This window comes from Symphodus melops, assembly GCF_947650265.1.
Source record: "Symphodus melops genome assembly, chromosome: 8".
In the NCBI taxonomy this organism is placed as follows: domain Eukaryota; kingdom Metazoa; phylum Chordata; class Actinopteri; order Labriformes; family Labridae; genus Symphodus; species Symphodus melops.
Window position 1 is genome coordinate 25849176 of NC_136698.1, and position 18255 is coordinate 25867430.

Genomic DNA, 18255 nt, shown 5'->3' on the forward strand with positions numbered 1-18255 from the left:
ATCTGATTCATCGGTGTCTGCTAAAAAAAAATCCACCGCAACTTTGTGTCACATTAAAGGGACTGACGGTGGGACTTTACTGCCCTGCTGGCCCCTCACAAACAAAACAAAAGTGCCCCCACCCTCTGGCATCTCCTCACTCGGATACTTTGTTACCAGGACCTGTTGAATTAAAAATGACTTTATATGTGTGTGTGAGTGTGCGTAATCCCAGTGCGCACAGGCCTTCAGCATACCTATCTCTGGGGTCAATCCATGAAGTTTGCCGGGTGTTGTGGTCGATAAAAAACACTCTGCCATCGTAGTCTCGCGCTTCCTCCCAGCCCGCGGGCAGCGGCAGCTCCGAGCTCTCTCTCCGCTTTCCGCCGCTGACCCACGGCATAGCGTCGGGATGGTGAGAGGGCTGAAGCCCCCTCCCCTGCCCCTGCGTTTTGTCACCCCTAAAAAGTTGCTCTTCACTGCATTACAACAAACTCTACCTCGACGCACTTGTCGGCGCAAAGAAAGTTGACGTTAAAAAACAAAAACTTTCCACCGAGGTTGTCCGCTTCAAACGCCCCAGCTGGAGGTACATCCACGTTTCTTCTTCCTCTTCTTTATTCAACTCGCAGAAAAAAACAGCAGTGAGCAGCTCTCACGGTCCTCCTCGGTCCTCCATGTTCGCCTCCTCCACCATGTTTCATTCCTCCGTGTCCATATTCGGCTCCAGCGCATTTGCATAAAGAGTCGGACGCACAGCGGCGCGCGCGTGCTCCGTCCAATGAGGAGACTTCATCTCTCTCATTAAACTTCAGCGACGCTGCTAACACAAACTTAAAAAAACAAAACTGTTCTGGGGTTTTATTCCAACCCATGCCTTAGCCTTTACTGTATTCAGTCACGACAGACGTGTGATAAATATTCAATAACTATTCAATTAGACCACAACCAACAACGTGTTGATCCGCAAGACTTGGACCGGTATTTACTGCGTGAAATAAATGTATAATAAATTAATAAAAAATTAACTTAACATTTAACAACGACAACTCCCCATTTACACAATGACAAAACTGTAGTTATTGGATATGTAGACCCAGATTATTATAAATTGTACAGCAGCGCCCCCTGGTGTCAGGATGAGAAACAGCGTGGTACTACTACAACTACCACTAATAATGATACAATAATCATTATATATGTGTTTATTTTGTATGGCTACATTTAATTTATGATGGCTATTCAAACATTATAAGCTGAAGCTAAAAATACACAATTAAACCAAGTACAAAAAACTGAAAAAAACTGGCCTGCCTGCAGTTAAAATAGAAGAGACAGGCACATGTATTTATAAAGCTCTTTTAAATAAACTTCCTCCATTGCTTTCAACCATGCTTTGTTTTAATTGTAGGCTAGTAGCCATAATACATGCTCTCAGTCATGGCTCACCCTGCAGGGTCCTAGAATCCAGTCAGAGTTAACGGTCTGCTTTTAGTTACAATGCGCCAAACACTTGATTTGAGCTGTTTTTGCTTTTATCATTATACATTTTTACTTCTTACTTTTTCTAGTTTTATGTTTTAATGTATTTTCTTGCCCTTTTAAAACATTTGTTACTGTTCTCTTCTTGTTTTGTTTTTTTATCTTTCTCTTGTACTTCAGCACCATCGCAAATGAGGGTCCTCCATCAATGTGTTATTACAAGGATATGAATAAATTAATTGATGATGATGATGATGTCACAGACATGGATGCGTCAGTGTTTAGCCAGCTCTGCACTGGTCTTGTGACCTATCTGGGCTGCAGCCTCTCTCCAGTTTTTCAAAAGCATCTCCAATATTTTTTACTGATTTTACAACATTTCTGCTCGTGGAGCTTTTATGAAAATGTTAATATTTTTTATTGCAGAGTTTGCTAAACACTGAAGCTCTCCTATTTTTTCTATTGGGACTTCAGAACCAATTTTATCTTAGACCCATGTGTCACAGTTACATATTGCTCCTTTAATGTTTGATTGCATAGTAAGGTCAAATTTAATTAAGAAGCTATCTTACATATGGCTCCTTTACATATCCTTTCATATTGATCCAACTCACTCTCCTGAGATATATTTATTTTGTTTCCATTATTATCATATTTTGTACTTTGAAATACATTTAGATAAGAGAAGAACAACACTATTGCGTAGGGATTTTGTCATACTTTTTGTAGATACAAGTTGGATCGTTTTTGGGATTTTGTCGACATCCTTCTGTTACCAACAGGAACTGCAACAACACTGGTGATAATAATTATTTCCTCATAGTTTTTTAAGGTTTATGTTGCAGTGATTGACATTCTCAGGAATTCTGCCAAGCACTTCACCAGTTTTTGTTCAAAGTACATTTTTCTGCTCTGTGTAAAGTTTTGATTAAGTTGTGTGTCGGAAAGTGTGAAAGTAAATATGGACTTTTTTCAGGTGGGGTTTGGTATTGTGGATAAATCCAGACCTTTGTGAACTTGTCCTGCAGGATGATGCACCTGACTTTGTGTGCATGTGTGTGTGCACGAGTGTGTGTGTGTGTGTGTGTGTGTGTGTGTGTGTGTGTGTGTGTGTGTGTGTGTGTGCAGCCGAGCAAATGTGCACTTCATGTACAGACGTCAGTGCAGTCAGCTGAGCATGTTGTTCTGCAGAGGAGGAGGAGTTTTGGCAGGCTGAGCAAGGCTTTTATCTGTGCATTTTTGTTGTGTGTGTGTGTGTGTGTGTGTGTGTATTTGTGTATTTGTGTGTTTGCCGCTGGGAAACATTTCTTCACATCAGAGCTTTGATCTATAGCCTCCTACCATTATTTCCCACAGTTTCTGTGTTCATATGAAGGCACACAATAAGTGGTACTGTTGTTTCAGATTCAGTCACAAGGCTCAAAAATCTTCACTGTGCGACCAAAAACATGAACATTAAAAACTCCTGACATGCCATCCATAGTGTCTTTTTTTGTTTTGTTTTGTTTTGGTTGGAGTTTAAGTTGCATACTTATTAACTACATGATCAGAAAATCTCCTTTTGCATGGAGCAGACATCATTTTCTATGCATGATTTCTTTCCATGGATGCTAAAATGTATTATTTTCTTAGGACTGCCTCCATGCTTCATTGATACATTTTTTGCTAATGGCCCAAAAATGCTTTTTCATTAGTTTACAAGATGGATATTTTGAGGACATTATTACTGTTGAGAGTTAGTCTAAAACAAAATTACAGAAACTGGATATTTAAACATTTCTGTCAGAGAAGTTCAAGATGATAACCTGACCATTTGCCTTCAGTCGCACCATGTTCATTTGTTATCTTATTTACACTTGATGACACATGTCACACATGTTCATCTGGGAGTCTTTTTTTTTTTTTGCATAAAAATGCACAAAATCGTATCCTATCTGCACATGATTTCCTCCCTTGTGGCCTGCTGATGGTCGAGTCTGGCTGTCTCTGCCCCTGCTGCCCATTGGCACAGCAGCAGGGGCTGGAGGACCTGAAGGGGGAGGGCCCTCTCCTCCCTGCAAACAGAAGATGTGAGCTGCTCTGAGTGGGGGACTCCTTGTGAACGAGCTGCAGAGCCTGAGCGGTGGACCTCAGGTGTTTTTTTTAGCAGCCACTCCATCTGAAGAAGAGGAAGAACTTTTGTGCCTCTTTGAAGCGTGAAAGCCAAAGAGGGAGAGAGAGAGAGTGTAAGATGGACACGTGCGCCTGCGCTTTGGAACTGCTGGGGATGCTGGTGTTTGTTGGATCATGGCTGTGCGCTTTAGCTACCACCATCCTCCCACAGTGGCTCACCATGTCAACCGCTCTGCTGCCCGTTGAGAGCTACGAGCTGGGCCTTTGGGAGACCTGCGTGGTGCAGGACGTCGGAGGGATGGAGTGCAGGGCATATGACAGCCTGCTGGGCCTCTCCAGTGACCTCAAACTTGCCCGCATGCTCATGTGTGCCTCCCTCGCCGTGGGCATGCTAGGAATGCTGGTGGCCATACCTGGACTCTACCTGGTGAACAGCTGCAGGGATTACGGAGGCTACAGAACCAAGAGAACTTTGACCATCATAGGAGGCGTGCTGGGGATGGTTTCTGGAGTTCTGTGTCTCATCCCTGTTTCCTACATGGCTCATTTAGCTGTGATACATTTCTTTGATGATAAAGTACCAGACGTGGTGCCTCGGTGGGAGTTTGGTGATGCTTTATTCTGTGGCTGGGCTGGAGGGTTTCTGCTCATAGTGGCTGGGCTGCTGCTGGTCTCCTCCAGTGTTTGTTCACAGGTGGAGAATCCTCCAGCGCTGCAGAGGAGACACCAGTTTATGGGGACAGATGTTTCCCTCAGGAAGCGCTCAGAGTATGTTTGAAAGACAAACTATGAACCTGCATAAAGACTGATAGCACAACACAATCACCTAGAGCTGCACTTCAATCTGCTTTCGAATCATGATATCAACGACAGCATCCTGCATTAGGGTTGAGCTTTATCACGTGTGCAAAAATGGATCAAATGTTTTGTAAAAACCTTGCAGCAAATGTGCTGGTAGAAATGCGTTGCAGCTAGACAATATGACAAAACACAGGAGCTGATGTGAGCAGAATTTTTTTTTATTTTTTTTTGTTTCCTATTTTTGAGGACGAGTTCCAATAATGAAGAAAATGTATTTTTGTTAATCCTTTAAATGGAACATATTAGCTTTTTAAAAAATGCTGTTTATTGTAAGTTATTTTTAAGGCTTAAACATAGAGAAAGCAAAAAGGATTATGTGCTGTTTGTGCACGGCATTCAAATAATTTTTATTTTATTGAAATGTTGTAAAAAGTTTTCTCTTTTTCTTCCAGTATTGTGACTTCTGCAGGAAAATATTAAATCTAGTGTTTAATTATAATGTTTTTGTTGATTAATTTAATTTGATTTCATGTATTTATTTAAAGGACAGTCCACATGAATCAACTTTTCTGTAAATGTGTCAGTGTTAGCCAGCAGGCTAATTTTTAACTGTAGTCCTTTGGCAAGATGTTACGTTAGGCACAGGGTGGTTTAGGAATTTGTGGTCGGAATATGCCTGAAAAACTGAACATTTCGTCTTTGGTTGAGTAAGAGGTGGAAACATGGCTGCTCTTTTGCCTTTTCCTTTGAACCTAGAGCCTATTTTGGTCTGTATTTGTTCCTGGTGGCTCTGTAATCAGACAACAAGCTGAGCAGGAGGAGGAGGATCAGGGAGAGCTGAAAACAGGCGTCTCGGTCCGTCGGGTGTGTGTGTGTGTGTGTGTGTGTGTGTGTGCAGCGCTGGAAACTCAGCTTGAGACTAATTCCATCAGATTTCCTGGTTGCTCGCTGAGCTAAGCTGTGTTTAATGAATGCTCTAATGGGCAGCGTGTACCATGAAGAATGCTGAGCAGGTTGCCCTCGGCGGCTCCTGCTTTGACATAATTACACAAATTTGCCAAGGTCAGAGGGCGCTGGTGTTCTCTGCACTCCATAACTGTCTGTATCATTTACACACAAGCAGGTACAGTGATGTAAATAGATTGGAGGAGGAGGATTTTAAAAGGTTTGCAGGCTTTTTCCTGCAGTCAACGCTTCCAAAAAGAAGTTAAGTAGAGATAATGATGCTGTCAGCTGCAGCATATGTTTCCTAAAGTGGCTCAGGGAATGACACAGTGTTGATTTTGAGGATATGAACGGTGTTTGTGTCAGAGCCAGAGAGCATGGAGAGGATTGCAAGACGCCCTCCCATCGTCTGACGCCACGCAGGCTGCAGGGAGAGACGGCCGGTGTCTCCTAGTGTGAGGGCAGAAATCACCAGGGGAGGACAAGAAAACAACTGCAGAGATGTTCTTTTGGATTACAGTAAGAGTCTGTGTGCCGAGAGACCGGTAAAAATACAAGACACACAGAGGAAATGTATTCTTCATAGGATGTTGAAAAGAATCCAACAACAAACAAACAAACCTAATCCGAGCGGTTGATAAGCTCACAGTGAATCAAAGTACATCATCTTTAAAACATGACTGACTGTAACATGACCCTATGTGCTTCGAGTTCAGGTGAAGATAGCTGATTATCATATCTTTAATCAGATATGAAAGTCAGTGTAATAAAAAAAGGATTAAAGTGTCTGTAAAATCAGTTTTCCACACTCATAATGTTGATAAAGCTCATTCACCCTCACAAATACCTCACTATAAACAAATGCCTTCTTATCTGTCTTATCTGTCAGCGAAGGACGAGGAGAGAGTGAGAGTGACAATATAATCATGAACACAAAAATCAGTCCCAAGTAAATGTTCTTCATTTAAAATCCAGACTCAGTAATGATTCTGAAGTTAAGTGTTAACTGTGCAGAAAAACAAGTGATCCGAATGGTTTAGTGGTTTACACAGTTGCAACAAAGACTGAACAGTAAATTACAGGTGTAGCTGCGAGAGGTGGACGAGGTTTCAACTATAGTTAGATTATTTGTACCATTATCTTCCAGCATATGAGCGAGGGTCCCCATAAACATACATGTGAGGGACAGGGAGAATTATTTCTGGGATAGGAAAGAAAATAGAACAAATTCTTCCTTATCTTTTTAGAGTATTTCGTCTTTTCCTTGAATCAAACTCCTTTAATATTTACCTTTTTTTTAAAAGCTGATCATCAAGGTCTTTGTGTTAACTGAATATTTAAAGTATAATTGTTCAATGATTCAAATGAATGTTGTGGAGTAAACATTACAGTATTCCCCTTTGAAATCAACGGAAGCCCAAAGGGGACATGCTTCCTCTTGGTTTACTCCGTTTTCCTGTGATGATGTGTGATTTCCTGTGTTTTTCAGCAGGATACTTTTCGGGTGAAACAAAACAATAGGCTGGTATCTGCGAGTTAAAACTATTTCTATGTTTGTTTTGTGCTTTTGAAACTCTTAGTATACAAGATAAATAACTCGAGATCACATTAAAACTCCCTGAAATGACTCTTTATCACAACTGAGTAACTTAAATAGATGTAAGCATTGAGGCATACACATCAAGTTGCTTAAATTGTACTCTAGTTTAGTATGAGCATGAATTTTTATTTGATTTTGATATTTTGAGATGATTACAGGAACATCAGAAAAAGATAAAAATAATTTTGTATATGCATAATTACATTTAAAGTCTCAGCTTCAGGTCTAATAATCTCTTGCTGCAAATCTCCTCTGGTAAAATGTTTCAGTATGAAACCTATATTTGAGTTTTCATGTTGTTCTACCTCCTCCTTTCTTAGAGCTCCTGTTATCAGTGTTTTACAGAACAGATGATAGATTAGATGACTTCATGAAAGATTAGATAAAACATAAGCAGCTTTAGGGGATCATATAATACAGACTTAACTAGAGGGGAGTGAGAAAGAGACATGTGAGAGGCAAAAGGATGGACAGAAAATTATTGAAAAATGTTTCCCAAATCTCTTATCTAGAAGAATGTGTTGAATGATATTTAATGGTTTTTATGTTAGCGGTTACTGGCAGAGGCTAACAGTCTTGCAGGAGTGTACAGAGCACGTCTACCTTTCATCCACTTCTACGACTTGTGTTTTTGACAGAGAGTTGTGTCAGCTGAAGAGGGCCTTTTGTTTCCAGCAGCCAGCCGCCTCCAAAGGGGGGGCAGCGAGCCACTGGGCAACAAACTGCGTGTGTCTCACTGTAAGTGTGTGCGTCTTCCCAGGCAACAATCACTCTCTACATACTCACATGCCTGCTCTCGTCAGCCTCCTACCCAGGTCACATGAGCAGGGCCCCCAGTCAACCTGACTTGCAGAGATCCTCCTCACAAGGGGCCCCGTTAGAAGCCCACACCTTGACTGGTTTTGTCACTGCCCCCACCCCGCCTGTGTGGGGATAAAGGTGAGCTGTCATTGCAGCAACACTTCACTTGCGCTCTTGAATTACACTGCTGGAGAGATAACGTTTATTATAACAACAACAGATAGGAATCTGTCCCTGAACTTTGGGACGAAAGCATTACAACTTAACTTGTGTAATATGAGCCTTAGAATAGAATCTGAATGGCATAAAATGTACAAAAACCATCTACCATCATACCTCATATGCATTTAAATAAACTAATAAAGCAGCTATGGTTTTCATGATATTGGAATTTTAAACTTTAATATACAATACCAGTAAAAATCAAGCAATATTGATACCTGTTCAAATGCCACAAGAGGTCCCTGGAATTAAACTAATGTTTTTGTTCGATTGATAGTTGCAAGCAAACTCCTGAACACTAGCTTGCATTTATACAGTAACAAAAAAACGACATATTTGTGCCTTTTAGACACTGTTTGAAAAGTATTGTGCATTTTAGACACTGTTTGAAAAGTATTGAAATGTAAACATTTTGACAACCTCATAAATATCTTTAAAAATAGCCTGATGATGGCGTAGCACGATGTTAGCATATAAGAAAGGGGACAGATTTCTTCTCCTATTGTTCAGTCTCAGCTATAGTTGCTATCTGTAACTATCTATTCTATTTTTTTTAAGAACAGTATTTGAGCTTAATCAATGTAATACAACACTTGAGCTTCATAGTAGCATAATGTTTTGAAACTTAAACTATAGGCTCATTTTCCCGCCAGCAAAATTAGCATTTAGTAAATGCTAAATTCGCTTCATATGGGAAAACACAAAGCTGTTAGAGTTTGGGCACTATTGCAAGGGTCCATGTCTGACAGGGATCATAAAAGGTATTAGCCTATAGAATAGTTAATTGACAAAAATATTACATTATATTTATATTTATTCTATTCTAAATCCTTGGTGACAGGTTTTTCCACAAGAAATAATAAATTTCACAATGTCTGAGCTGCTTTATTACAAGAAGAGTATCTCCATTTAATAGAAAAAGTTAATTTCTTAAAGTAGTCAAAGTTTTTATTTTCCACATTATGGTCACATTGTGAATTCTTCACGTTTGTGCTGAAAAAAGGTGATTCATTCGTTTCTGACATATATTGTTTTTGAGGTAAAACAAAGTGGTTATTGTTTTCCAATGTGTAGGTCTCAACGCTGAAGGGTCTAAAGTCTTCCATGGAATTTAAAGTCACTTTTCCGTGGATCAAAAAGATGATTTTGAACCAGTAATAGGTCCATGTTAGGTTATTTCTCATGACAAGTCCTCGCTGTGAAATGCAGGATTATCTTTTCCCTGGTTGCATCCATTTGGTGCTTCGGACTGCTGTGCCAGGGTGGTTTCTGTCCAGGGGCCGTGTAAGGGGTCCCTGTTGTTCCTGGGGGCTTCTGAGCGCAGGGTCCGACAAGCGTAGCGGTAAAAGAGGAAAAGAAGCCCACTTATAAGCATCATTATACAGGCGAAAATGCCCACTCCTATGGCTGAGCCCACCTGCTGCTTCACGGGGGCAGCAGGGAGGTAAAACTCAGGAGGAAAGTCTATAGTCCTGTTGTTCAGCACAGAGGTCATGTTCCAAACCAGAGGCACCAGACACAGCCCCCCTGTCAGCACATACAGGGTCCCTGCCAACGAAAAAAGCAGCCTTATGTTCCTACGGTCCTCCAAAGAGAAGTAAGCGACTCTCATGGCCATAGCAGCGCTGATGTTTCCTGCCAGGCCACAGAACATCCCGAGCACCATCAGAACCTGAGCCACAGGGATCTCTGTGGGGATGAAGGGGTCAGAGATGCTGATGCTCTCACAGGTCTCCATGCTGGAGAAAGCATGACTGTAGAAACACGCCTTCCAGATTCCCACCCATGCAACTCCAGAGGTGATAACAGACAGGTCGTCCACGTACCACAGACGCCACTCATTGAGGCCTGTGGTGGTCATGATGAGGATCCAGGCCAAAAACCCGACAATCAGGCCCAGGAACTGCCAGTGGGCCGTGTGGGACATGTATTTCATCCTGCTTGTGTGTCGTTAACACTCAAGAGAGACTGAACGATGACTCCAGCCTGACATCCATCACAGCTGCTGAAAACACACAAAGACACACAATGTGTGAAACAGCCTTTCTCAGAGGGGGGGTCCAATCAATTCATGTTATTTTTTTTATCTAATGCCATTCACTAAATGTAAACAATCTGCTACATAAAACATGACAGGAAGGAAAAAGTCATGTTTGTAAAGATACTGAGCATGAAGGACCCTTTCAACGAGGACTTTCCACAAACGTGTCCAGGGGCGTGTCCAGACCTTTTTGACCAGGGTGGCCCACTTGGGGCTCTGACTTCTGGAGAGGTGGCACTAAGTTTGTGGGTACACTCACACATGAATTCAATTGTTTTAATTTTAGTTTTAATGTGCAGCCATGCCACCCCTCGACATCCCTCACGTCACGCCCTTGGGTACCAGAGAAATATTGAATTTCACATCAGTGAGTTTGCTCAACCAATACAGTTCATGATTCATTTTCAAGGAGAATTAGGCTTCTTGTTTCCCTCTCTGTTCCCACCCAGTCTGTAAACAGCTGTCCTTAAAACAGTGCCTTGAAAAACGGCGTTTGCACAGACAGGCATCTTAATCTCTTAGTCAGTATTTAGTTATTTTAAACTTTATTCGTCCAAAGTTGACCAGTAAGATAAACATGTGACAAGGTGACAGGCTTTGGAGAAAATAACTGATATGAAGATCCTGGAAAGTCATTTATTAAAATGTTGACGTTTAAAATATGTAATGATAATGTTAAAAACAATGACAAAATATTTTTCACAGAAGGTGAAATATATATTTCATGTTTTTGGTGTTTTCATCCTACGACCTAATTCATTGCACTTCCATCACATTGACGGGATTTCAGTCCAATCACTGGAGGTACGGTCCGACCCGTTCTGGGTTCTCAAATTTATTTCCCCAAAAGGGAGACTTTTTAAAAAAAAAAATTATTTGCAGAATTGAATGTTTTTTTTTAGTTTCATGAAATATTTCTTTCATTGAGTGAAATGTTTTTGCAGTCATGAAATATCCGTCCTACCTCTCTACAAAAATGACTCTTTGTGAGCGTATTGATCTTTCAGGATCTTGCGGCCGTGTCTTCAGTACAGAAAAACATGACTTTATCTGTCTCCTATCTGGGCTGATATGAAGGTCCAAGCTAAGGTGTGTTAATAACAGGTTTTTCATTGGATGACATTTTTTTTCATTAGATTCAGATGTTTATTTTTGTACAACAAGGCTACAATTTAATCATGTCTTTTGTTATTCTAACCTCCTTGTTTATGTCTCATGAGTATTATGTTAAGTTGAAATAGTAATCTTTTTGGAAAAACTAAAAACCCTCCCACAGTTTTGCAAATCTGCCATTTCTACAAGATAACTTTGACCAATACTGAGTAACTACCATGGATCAATCTTAGAGACTAAATGAGACCAAGTCTACCTGCCACTCACCTTAACAGCTTCTGTTCCAGAAGAAATCAGTCTTGCATAATAAGGTAATAAACACACGGTTTTCAAACAGATGAATAATTTAAGGATAAAAATACATCTCAAGGTTCCAGTTCAGGCGTCGACTAGTTTGTTATCCAGTTATTGCAGCCTCTGCCTTTAATAATTATCCTTTTAGTTATTTTATGCAGTAAGTTGTTTTGCTTAACTCACCTCGATGCGGCTGCGTTTTCATCATACGGTCATGGATCACATGCGGCTGACACAGTCGTACAGGAACACCTGACTGTTAAAGATCGCTTCATGTCAAAGTCTTTAGCTTCCACATTATCAGCAGAGAGGAAGGTGTGGTGAGGTTAATGAATGACTGCCAGGGGAGGAAATCAATGACACACTCCTGTGTGGTTCCAGCAGACTCTTTATTTGATATAAAGGAGCACAGCTGATAAAGTGTTAAAGAGTCAGGCTGTAGCAGTGCATGAAGCGTGTGAAGCTAATGTGCAGAACAAACATCCTCTAATTAAGACGGACTATATCCGTACAGTCTGAGATTCAGACATTTACAGACTGAATCTGGTCAAAGTTTGCAACCTTTTCTCTCCATATATGGCTGCAAGATAAACCTGAACATCTTTTAGTGACAAAATTGAACTAAAAGTCAAGTAACAGCTGTGATACTACGCATTCAACATCAGCACCGTGAAAACAAAACACAGTGAAGTTAGAAGACAAAATACAGAAACACTTGGTCAACTCATACGTGGCAAAAACATCCTGAAACAAGTTGGGGTTTTTTGTTTTTTTTCTGGCTGTGAATGAAAGGTGGACAGCGTTGGCAGTGACTCCACAGGCACTTCAAACGTGGATCTCACTCGAGTTCAAGTCTGGAAGGTGAAGTGCTGCAGTTCCTGCGTTTGGTGAAGTGTTCCTTTAAACGATCAGTTTCTCTTTACTAACTGATTCATCATCCGTTTATCGTGAAGGAAAACACTTCTTCAGAAAGCAAGGGCACAAAAATCTTCGTAGGAAGGCCACTAGTTTAGATATAAATGTTACCACAAAAAAAACCCAAAACGTGTATTTATTGAAATATTTCGGCCAGATTTTGATGAAAACTGTGTCAGAATGTGAAATTACTTTAACATGATAAACACTTAGCACACTCGTCAGGTAGCACGGCTGCTCAAATCAGATGAAGATAAAATACTGTTCCCCTCCTGTGCAGATTCAAAAGGCTACAATAAATTACTAAAAACAATAAAAAAAAAAAGGAAAAAAAAAGAAAAAATGGCGTGATAGATGTTAGATACAGTGGTCGGGTGAAAGCAGCATCTTTCACATGGAGTTTTGTATGGATGCTCAAAGTCCACGTGTTGTTATGGCAGAAGATGTGAAGAAGTAAAATGTCAGAAATTGCAACAGGCTGTTTGCCTCTGCAGGTTCTCTGTCTCCCTCTGCTGGACGCAGGGCTCATCTGCATCTTGGAGCAACAAAACTGGTCTTCATGATCAGACTTTGTTCCGAGTCAAAAACGGTCCAATGAGTTCAAAAAATCAGCCTCTGCTCGATGGGCAGGCTGTCTGTCAGACACTTGAGCTGCTCCTCGCCCAGTTTGATTTTGTCCTCGAGCTTGCGCTGCTCGATGATGAGCGCAGACTTCATCTTGACAAAGTGCTCGTAGTCTGTGAGGCTGTCCTCCTGCAGGTAGTTGGCCAGAATGTCGTAAACAACACGCTCTCGTCGGTCCAGGTTCTCCTTCAGTTCCTTGGCGTCCTCGTGCTGTCGGATCAGGAGCTTCCTCTTCTCGATGAGCGTACGCTGGAGAAGAAAGAAACATTATATTTATACTTTATTTACTCTGTGGGTCAGAGAGAGAGAGAGAGAGAGAGAGAGAGAGAGAGAGAGAGAGAGAGAGAGAGAGAGAGAGAGAGAGAGAGAGAGAGAGAGAGAGAGAGAGAGAGAGAGAGAGAGAGAGAGAGAGAGAGAGAGAGAGAGAGAACTACTTTTGATTTTTTGGTTTGTAAGTTTTGGCAAAATCTTCAATAAAGAAAAACTCTAAAAAATCTGAATATTCACATACACAGATAAAGCAATGATGTGATATTATATCGTCTAATTTTACCTGCACCGTTGTTCATTTACTGCTCTGTGTGTCCTCCGGAGACAAATAACGTTTTTTGAATTGAATTAAACTGAACATTACATTAACTGTAAGTTTTATATTATAGTTTTATAATATGTATACATCTATTTTCTTGCAGAGTTTATTAGCGTGGTGAGTAGTAGATTAAGTGTAGTAGAGCTAGAATGTGTTCCCAGTGTGTCTCTGAGCAGTTTAGATAAATGACATAAAGGATGTAACATAAGCACTTGATCATGCAGAAAATCAGCATCCACCAAAGTCCGATGGATGCGAGGCCTGTTCTCACCCTCTCCTCTGCTGTAGCGTCCTCCTCCAGACTGTTGAGGGCGTTCTCCACTCGAGCCAGGCGGCCCGACAGAGACAGCAGCAGGCTCACCACCTTGTCCAGGTCTCCTACGAACATCCTGAACTTGTCCAGCTCGTTGGGTTTGCACACCTGCTGGACTCGAGCCTCCACCTCGTCTCCCAGAGCGTTGTTGTCCAGGACGTCCTCCTGCACGCTCTCCCGAGCCTCCCGCAGCACCTGCAGCTTCTTGCTCAGGCTGTCAATCAGCTCTTGCTGCAGGGTGGAGTGAAGAAACCGAACTCAAGCGACACATTTCCAGGAGAATATGAAACGTGAAGATGATTCAGTGAGCGCCTGGTTACCTTTTTGTTAGCCAGATCGATGTCCAGCTCGTCCTCAGAGTCTTCCTCCTCCTCCTCCTGCATGTCCTTCATCTTTATGAGGAGTTCAGCTTTGGGGGCAGAGGTGCTGTAGTATGTAGAGCTGGTCACCATGGCAACAGCCGCAGCCATACTGTCCTCCTTCTCCCTGAAACAAAGCGCACAAACGATGTTTAGAACACAAAATGAGAAAGAGCGGAGACAGAGACGTGACTTCTGCACCAGTTCATCACCGTGCAGGCCCGTTTCCTTTATCTTCCCACTCGATCATGAAAGTAACATCGGAAGGAAACATCTGCTGACATCCAGCTGACGGGGAATATTTATGACGAGTTTCATTGTGAGTGTGTGAGAGCGGTTTTGTCGGCGTGAGAAACACAAGGATCTAACTTAAAGCTGCATCTGGGAAGTTTTCTGTCGACAGTTGTCATTGCCTCACGTGACAGTGTGACAGTGTGACAGTGTGACAGTGTGAGCTCTCAGGTCGTAAACAGTGAGCTGTAAAACAGAGTGTGAGCTGACACACAGTGTACGCTGGGCTCCATGTTTCTTTTTGACACTGAAACAGGTTGGAGCAGCTCAGTTTATAATCTACGCAGACTTCTTCTTTTTAACCTTTAGTGAGATATTTTGAATGCAGCTGTCTGCTCTTCATTTTGTAGACCAGAGTCGGAGTGCTAAATGTCCTCATGATCAAATATCCACGCCTCATCAGGGATGAGTCTTTGAGTTTCTGCAGTTTATGATAGAAATATAAAGAGAAGCGATACTACATGAGGTTCAAAAGGCTTTCCAGGGATTCTACTAGATATCATCAGGTTTTGTGGGCACAGATCTGTCACACAAATAAAGTGTGTCTGCTGTCCATCCATTAAAGCAGGACAGGGAAGCACGTGAGCTCTGTAAGCTAAGCAGCATTAAAAGGACCAGACCACAGAGTGTGGATGTTTCTTAGTGTGAGTCTGACCTCTCCTCGGCGGGCCGGCTGATCGGCTGCTTTGTGGGTGCCTTCTTGCGTTGGTGAGCTCCCTCTAATAGCTGCTCGCCCTGAGGAAAGATCCCCTCCATCAGGTCCATGGTGGTCTTCATCTTACTCTGGTCCAGAATTTCAGCCAGGGATTTGTCTTTCCCCATGATGTCCCGAGCCAGCTCCTCCCTCTTTTGGTCCTCGTCAGACGCTCCTGTGGGTTTTGTGGTCACCCTGTTGCAGCTGGGCTCGTCTGTAGGCGGCGGCGGCGGCGGCGGCAGCTGCTGGCGATCAGAGCTGATGAGATCTCCAACAGTGCTCATGTACGAGTCTCTCTGAGGCTGCGGGTCCGTCTGAGCGTCGGGCTCCCTCTGACGAATGAAGGCACAGAAGACAGAGTCCTGACCCGCAGCTCCAACACCGCCAATTCTGGTCACACCAGGACCCTCCGGCTGGACGGCAGGAGGGTCGACGTGCCACAGAAATGGACTGTTCTCCTTCTCCGAGGCTCCCTCCGAGTGCACAATCCTGATGGGAACTTTCTTCACTGCAGACGTTTGGTTTTCTGTGACGTGCTCCATCCTGAAAAAAATCAAACAAAGAAAGAGAAAGTTGAAAAACAGAAGGTTTCCCTGTAAGAGGAGGAGAAAATGTCTTGTTGCAGTTATCTGAGCATTTCACTGATTTAAAGTTTCACTGCATGATGGCAACTGAGATTTTTTCCATGCCCAGTACTCTGGACTATCCAGGACTCCTCCCACCAGTTTGGTTTCTGCTCACTGTTCTGAAGCTGCTGCACAGTCTGACTGTGAGTTCACCACAGATGATATCCATTAGTTCTGAGTCAAGAGGATGAACAAACGGCTCCACAATGAGAGCGTTTACGTTACATTTACACTGCAAAAAGTGAAATCACAGTCAGATTTTAAATCTTTAAATCAAAGCTGTATCTTGTTGAATCTTGTTGGGACAAAATATCTCGTAACCAGGCAGCTTTAATGATGTTGAGAAGGTGTAATAGCTTCTAACTCTGATGTTATCATCTCTGGTTTTTACTAACATTTTGCTTGAATACAGAAAAAGCTGAATCAAAAGCCACAATGTGTCAGGGTGTACAGCCAAATCGACAATGAAATAACACTGCAGAGTAAGTTTCATCAGAGCTCCTAAGAAAACAAGTTTCAACATGTCAGTTCTAACAATGAAATTATCCTGTTTAAAGTATCATTTCCTTATTCTATAAGAAAATGAAGTTGCTCATTTCAGAAGTGATTTTCACATTTTATCGCTAAGCTTTTTTTTTTTTTTGCATTGTTCGCTCTTCAGTAAAAAAAGGCCTCGAGGGAAAGTGGCTTTCATAGAAATGTGGAGAATCCCACTAATCTACTGCGGCTTGATAACGCTCAAATGGTGGTTGCACAAAAGCAGAGACTCTCAATAAGCTCCTTTGTACAAGCAGCAACATAAGAGTTACAGACACTGTTCGGTTTAAAAGCTGCAGCATAGCTTTGCATTTCTGTGGAACACCCCCCCCCCCCCCCCCCGGAGGAAACAAGAAAACTTTACCCATTTGTGTCTTCATCCTGCAGAGAGGTCGGAGGTTTGTCGCTGAGTCTCTGAGGGGAAAACTGCGGCGATGGGGAGCGCTGCCTCTCCATGGTGGCCGTCACAGGAGGTCTGTGGGAGGAAGCCGGGGGAGAGGAGGCTGGCTGAGGATTGGATGCTGATAGATGATGCACTGCCCCTTGTCCTTTGTCCACAAGCCCTTTGCCCTGCTCAGAATCCGCCTTTGCAGAGTGGGAGGGGGCAAAGGCGGGGTTAGGGGCAACGTGAGGAGGGCAGTGGGTGAAGATTTCGCTCTGGGAACCGTTGGAGGACTTGACCTCTGGGTAACTTGGACGTGGGGGAGGCTTCTCCAGCACAGAGAGCTTCTTCCTGGGTTCAGTGGGGTCCTGGTGCTGCGGGTGAGTCGACTCGGTGAGGCTGTGGGAGATGGACGACGATCTGTGGTTCAGGGGTGCAGGGGCTGCTCTATGTCTGCAGTCCGGGTTGGCTCCCGTCATGGGTGGAGGGGGCGGTGCCGGGTAGTGTTCAAACTCAACAGGCTTTTCTCTTATCTTACAGTCTCCTGGCCCTCTGTCAGAGAACCTGATGAACACAATAGAAAGCTTTTAATGACACAGGCAGCGTGGACTGTCATCTGCAGCTCAATCAAATAACAGAGCGCAGCAGAGGAGGCCTCGCTCGTCTCTCCTGCAGCCACCATGATTATGCCAACATGACAACACGCACGTCTCCCTCTCCTCTCTGCTGACTGCTCAGCTGGCAGCGCAAAGAGGAATATTTCTGTTCCCAGCAGTCAGCACGGAGGAATAAATAATCCTCCAGTGCGAAGGAGCAGGACAGGCTCACTTTTTCCTTCCTGAATTACATTTATACTTTTAACTCTTTGAAGGTAAAGTTGCACATGGAAAAGAAAAGGAGTGAGATCTGGAGATCACAAGGAATCGTTTTAGGTTTTATGACGACTTCAGGGGTTAAAGTGAATGTTTTCTAGACTGGAACCAGAAGAAACCTTTAGCTTTAGCTACAGTAAGGAGTTTTAATCAGACGAGGAACGTTTAATACAGACGCTCTTTTATCACTTCAAATAACCAGCTTGTTTATTTCTAAACCCTTATCTTAATGCTTGTAGATGCTGCTGCAGGGTTAAAGTATGAGGAAGAAAATGTTTTGGTTTTTTTTAAGCAAAGAGATTAGGGGCATCACTTTGTCCACAGGGGGCGCCAAAATCAACAAAACTGAAAGATCGTCTAAGGAGCTTCAATGAATATGAAAATCCTTTGCTCTGATCAGTGATTTATTTAACATGGTTTCGACACCTGAAAGTTGAAAAAGCTAAACGTGTTTTAGCTCAGTGGTTTAATGGTGGAGTGGAGGCTGCAGCCAATAAAGTTAGCATCTTTGTTTATAGTTTTTTTCTGTGCAACATGAAATAATATCTGTTTAAAAGTTAACAGTGTTTTATGATAGATCATCTTGTTTTGATCGGTGTTTGGCACCTCACAGCTCTAACTAGTCATTATACATCATACATTTTCATCTCAGATATTTTAGGA

The 18255-nt window shown here is 42.5% G+C and overlaps 4 protein-coding genes across 4 annotated transcripts in view; 1 reads left to right on the top strand and 3 right to left on the bottom strand.

Moving 5' to 3' along the window:
• The window catches only part of wwc3 (WWC family member 3), a 33504-nt gene extending 32775 nt beyond the window's left edge, over positions 1-729 (bottom strand). The window contains exon 1 of the mRNA XM_079351355.1: positions 237-729. Coding sequence (XP_079207481.1) covers positions 237-382 — 146 coding nt within the window. The 5' untranslated portion in view covers positions 383-729. The remainder of the gene's footprint in view (positions 1-236) is intronic.
• A 2782-nt stretch (positions 730-3511) lies between these two features.
• Positions 3512-4830, top strand: cldn33b (claudin 33b). The gene has a single exon (XM_079349979.1). It carries the CDS (start codon positions 3692-3694, stop codon positions 4349-4351), a length of 660 nt encoding a protein of 219 aa, XP_079206105.1. The 5' UTR covers positions 3512-3691; the 3' UTR covers positions 4352-4830.
• A 4034-nt stretch (positions 4831-8864) lies between these two features.
• Positions 8865-10079, bottom strand: cldn34a (claudin 34a). Its single transcript, XM_079351030.1, has one exon. It carries the CDS (start codon positions 9876-9878, stop codon positions 9123-9125), a length of 756 nt encoding a protein of 251 aa, XP_079207156.1. The 5' UTR covers positions 9879-10079; the 3' UTR covers positions 8865-9122.
• A 1681-nt stretch (positions 10080-11760) lies between these two features.
• The window catches only part of shroom2a (shroom family member 2a), a 37628-nt gene continuing 31133 nt past the window's right edge, over positions 11761-18255 (bottom strand). The window contains exons 7-11 of the mRNA XM_079350064.1: positions 16703-17284; positions 15137-15718; positions 14152-14317; positions 13790-14062; positions 11761-13178 (exon numbers count right to left, since the gene is read on the bottom strand). Of these exons, the coding sequence (XP_079206190.1) occupies positions 12906-13178; positions 13790-14062; positions 14152-14317; positions 15137-15718; positions 16703-17284 (1876 nt within the window). The 3' untranslated portion in view covers positions 11761-12905. The remainder of the gene's footprint in view (positions 13179-13789; positions 14063-14151; positions 14318-15136; positions 15719-16702; positions 17285-18255) is intronic.

Coding starts and splice junctions, on each gene's coding strand:
- cldn33b (XM_079349979.1), top strand. CDS start 3,692: ATGGACACGTGCGCCTGCGCTTTGGAACTGCTGGGGATGCTGGTGTTT.
- cldn34a (XM_079351030.1), bottom strand. CDS start 9,878: ATGAAATACATGTCCCACACGGCCCACTGGCAGTTCCTGGGCCTGATT.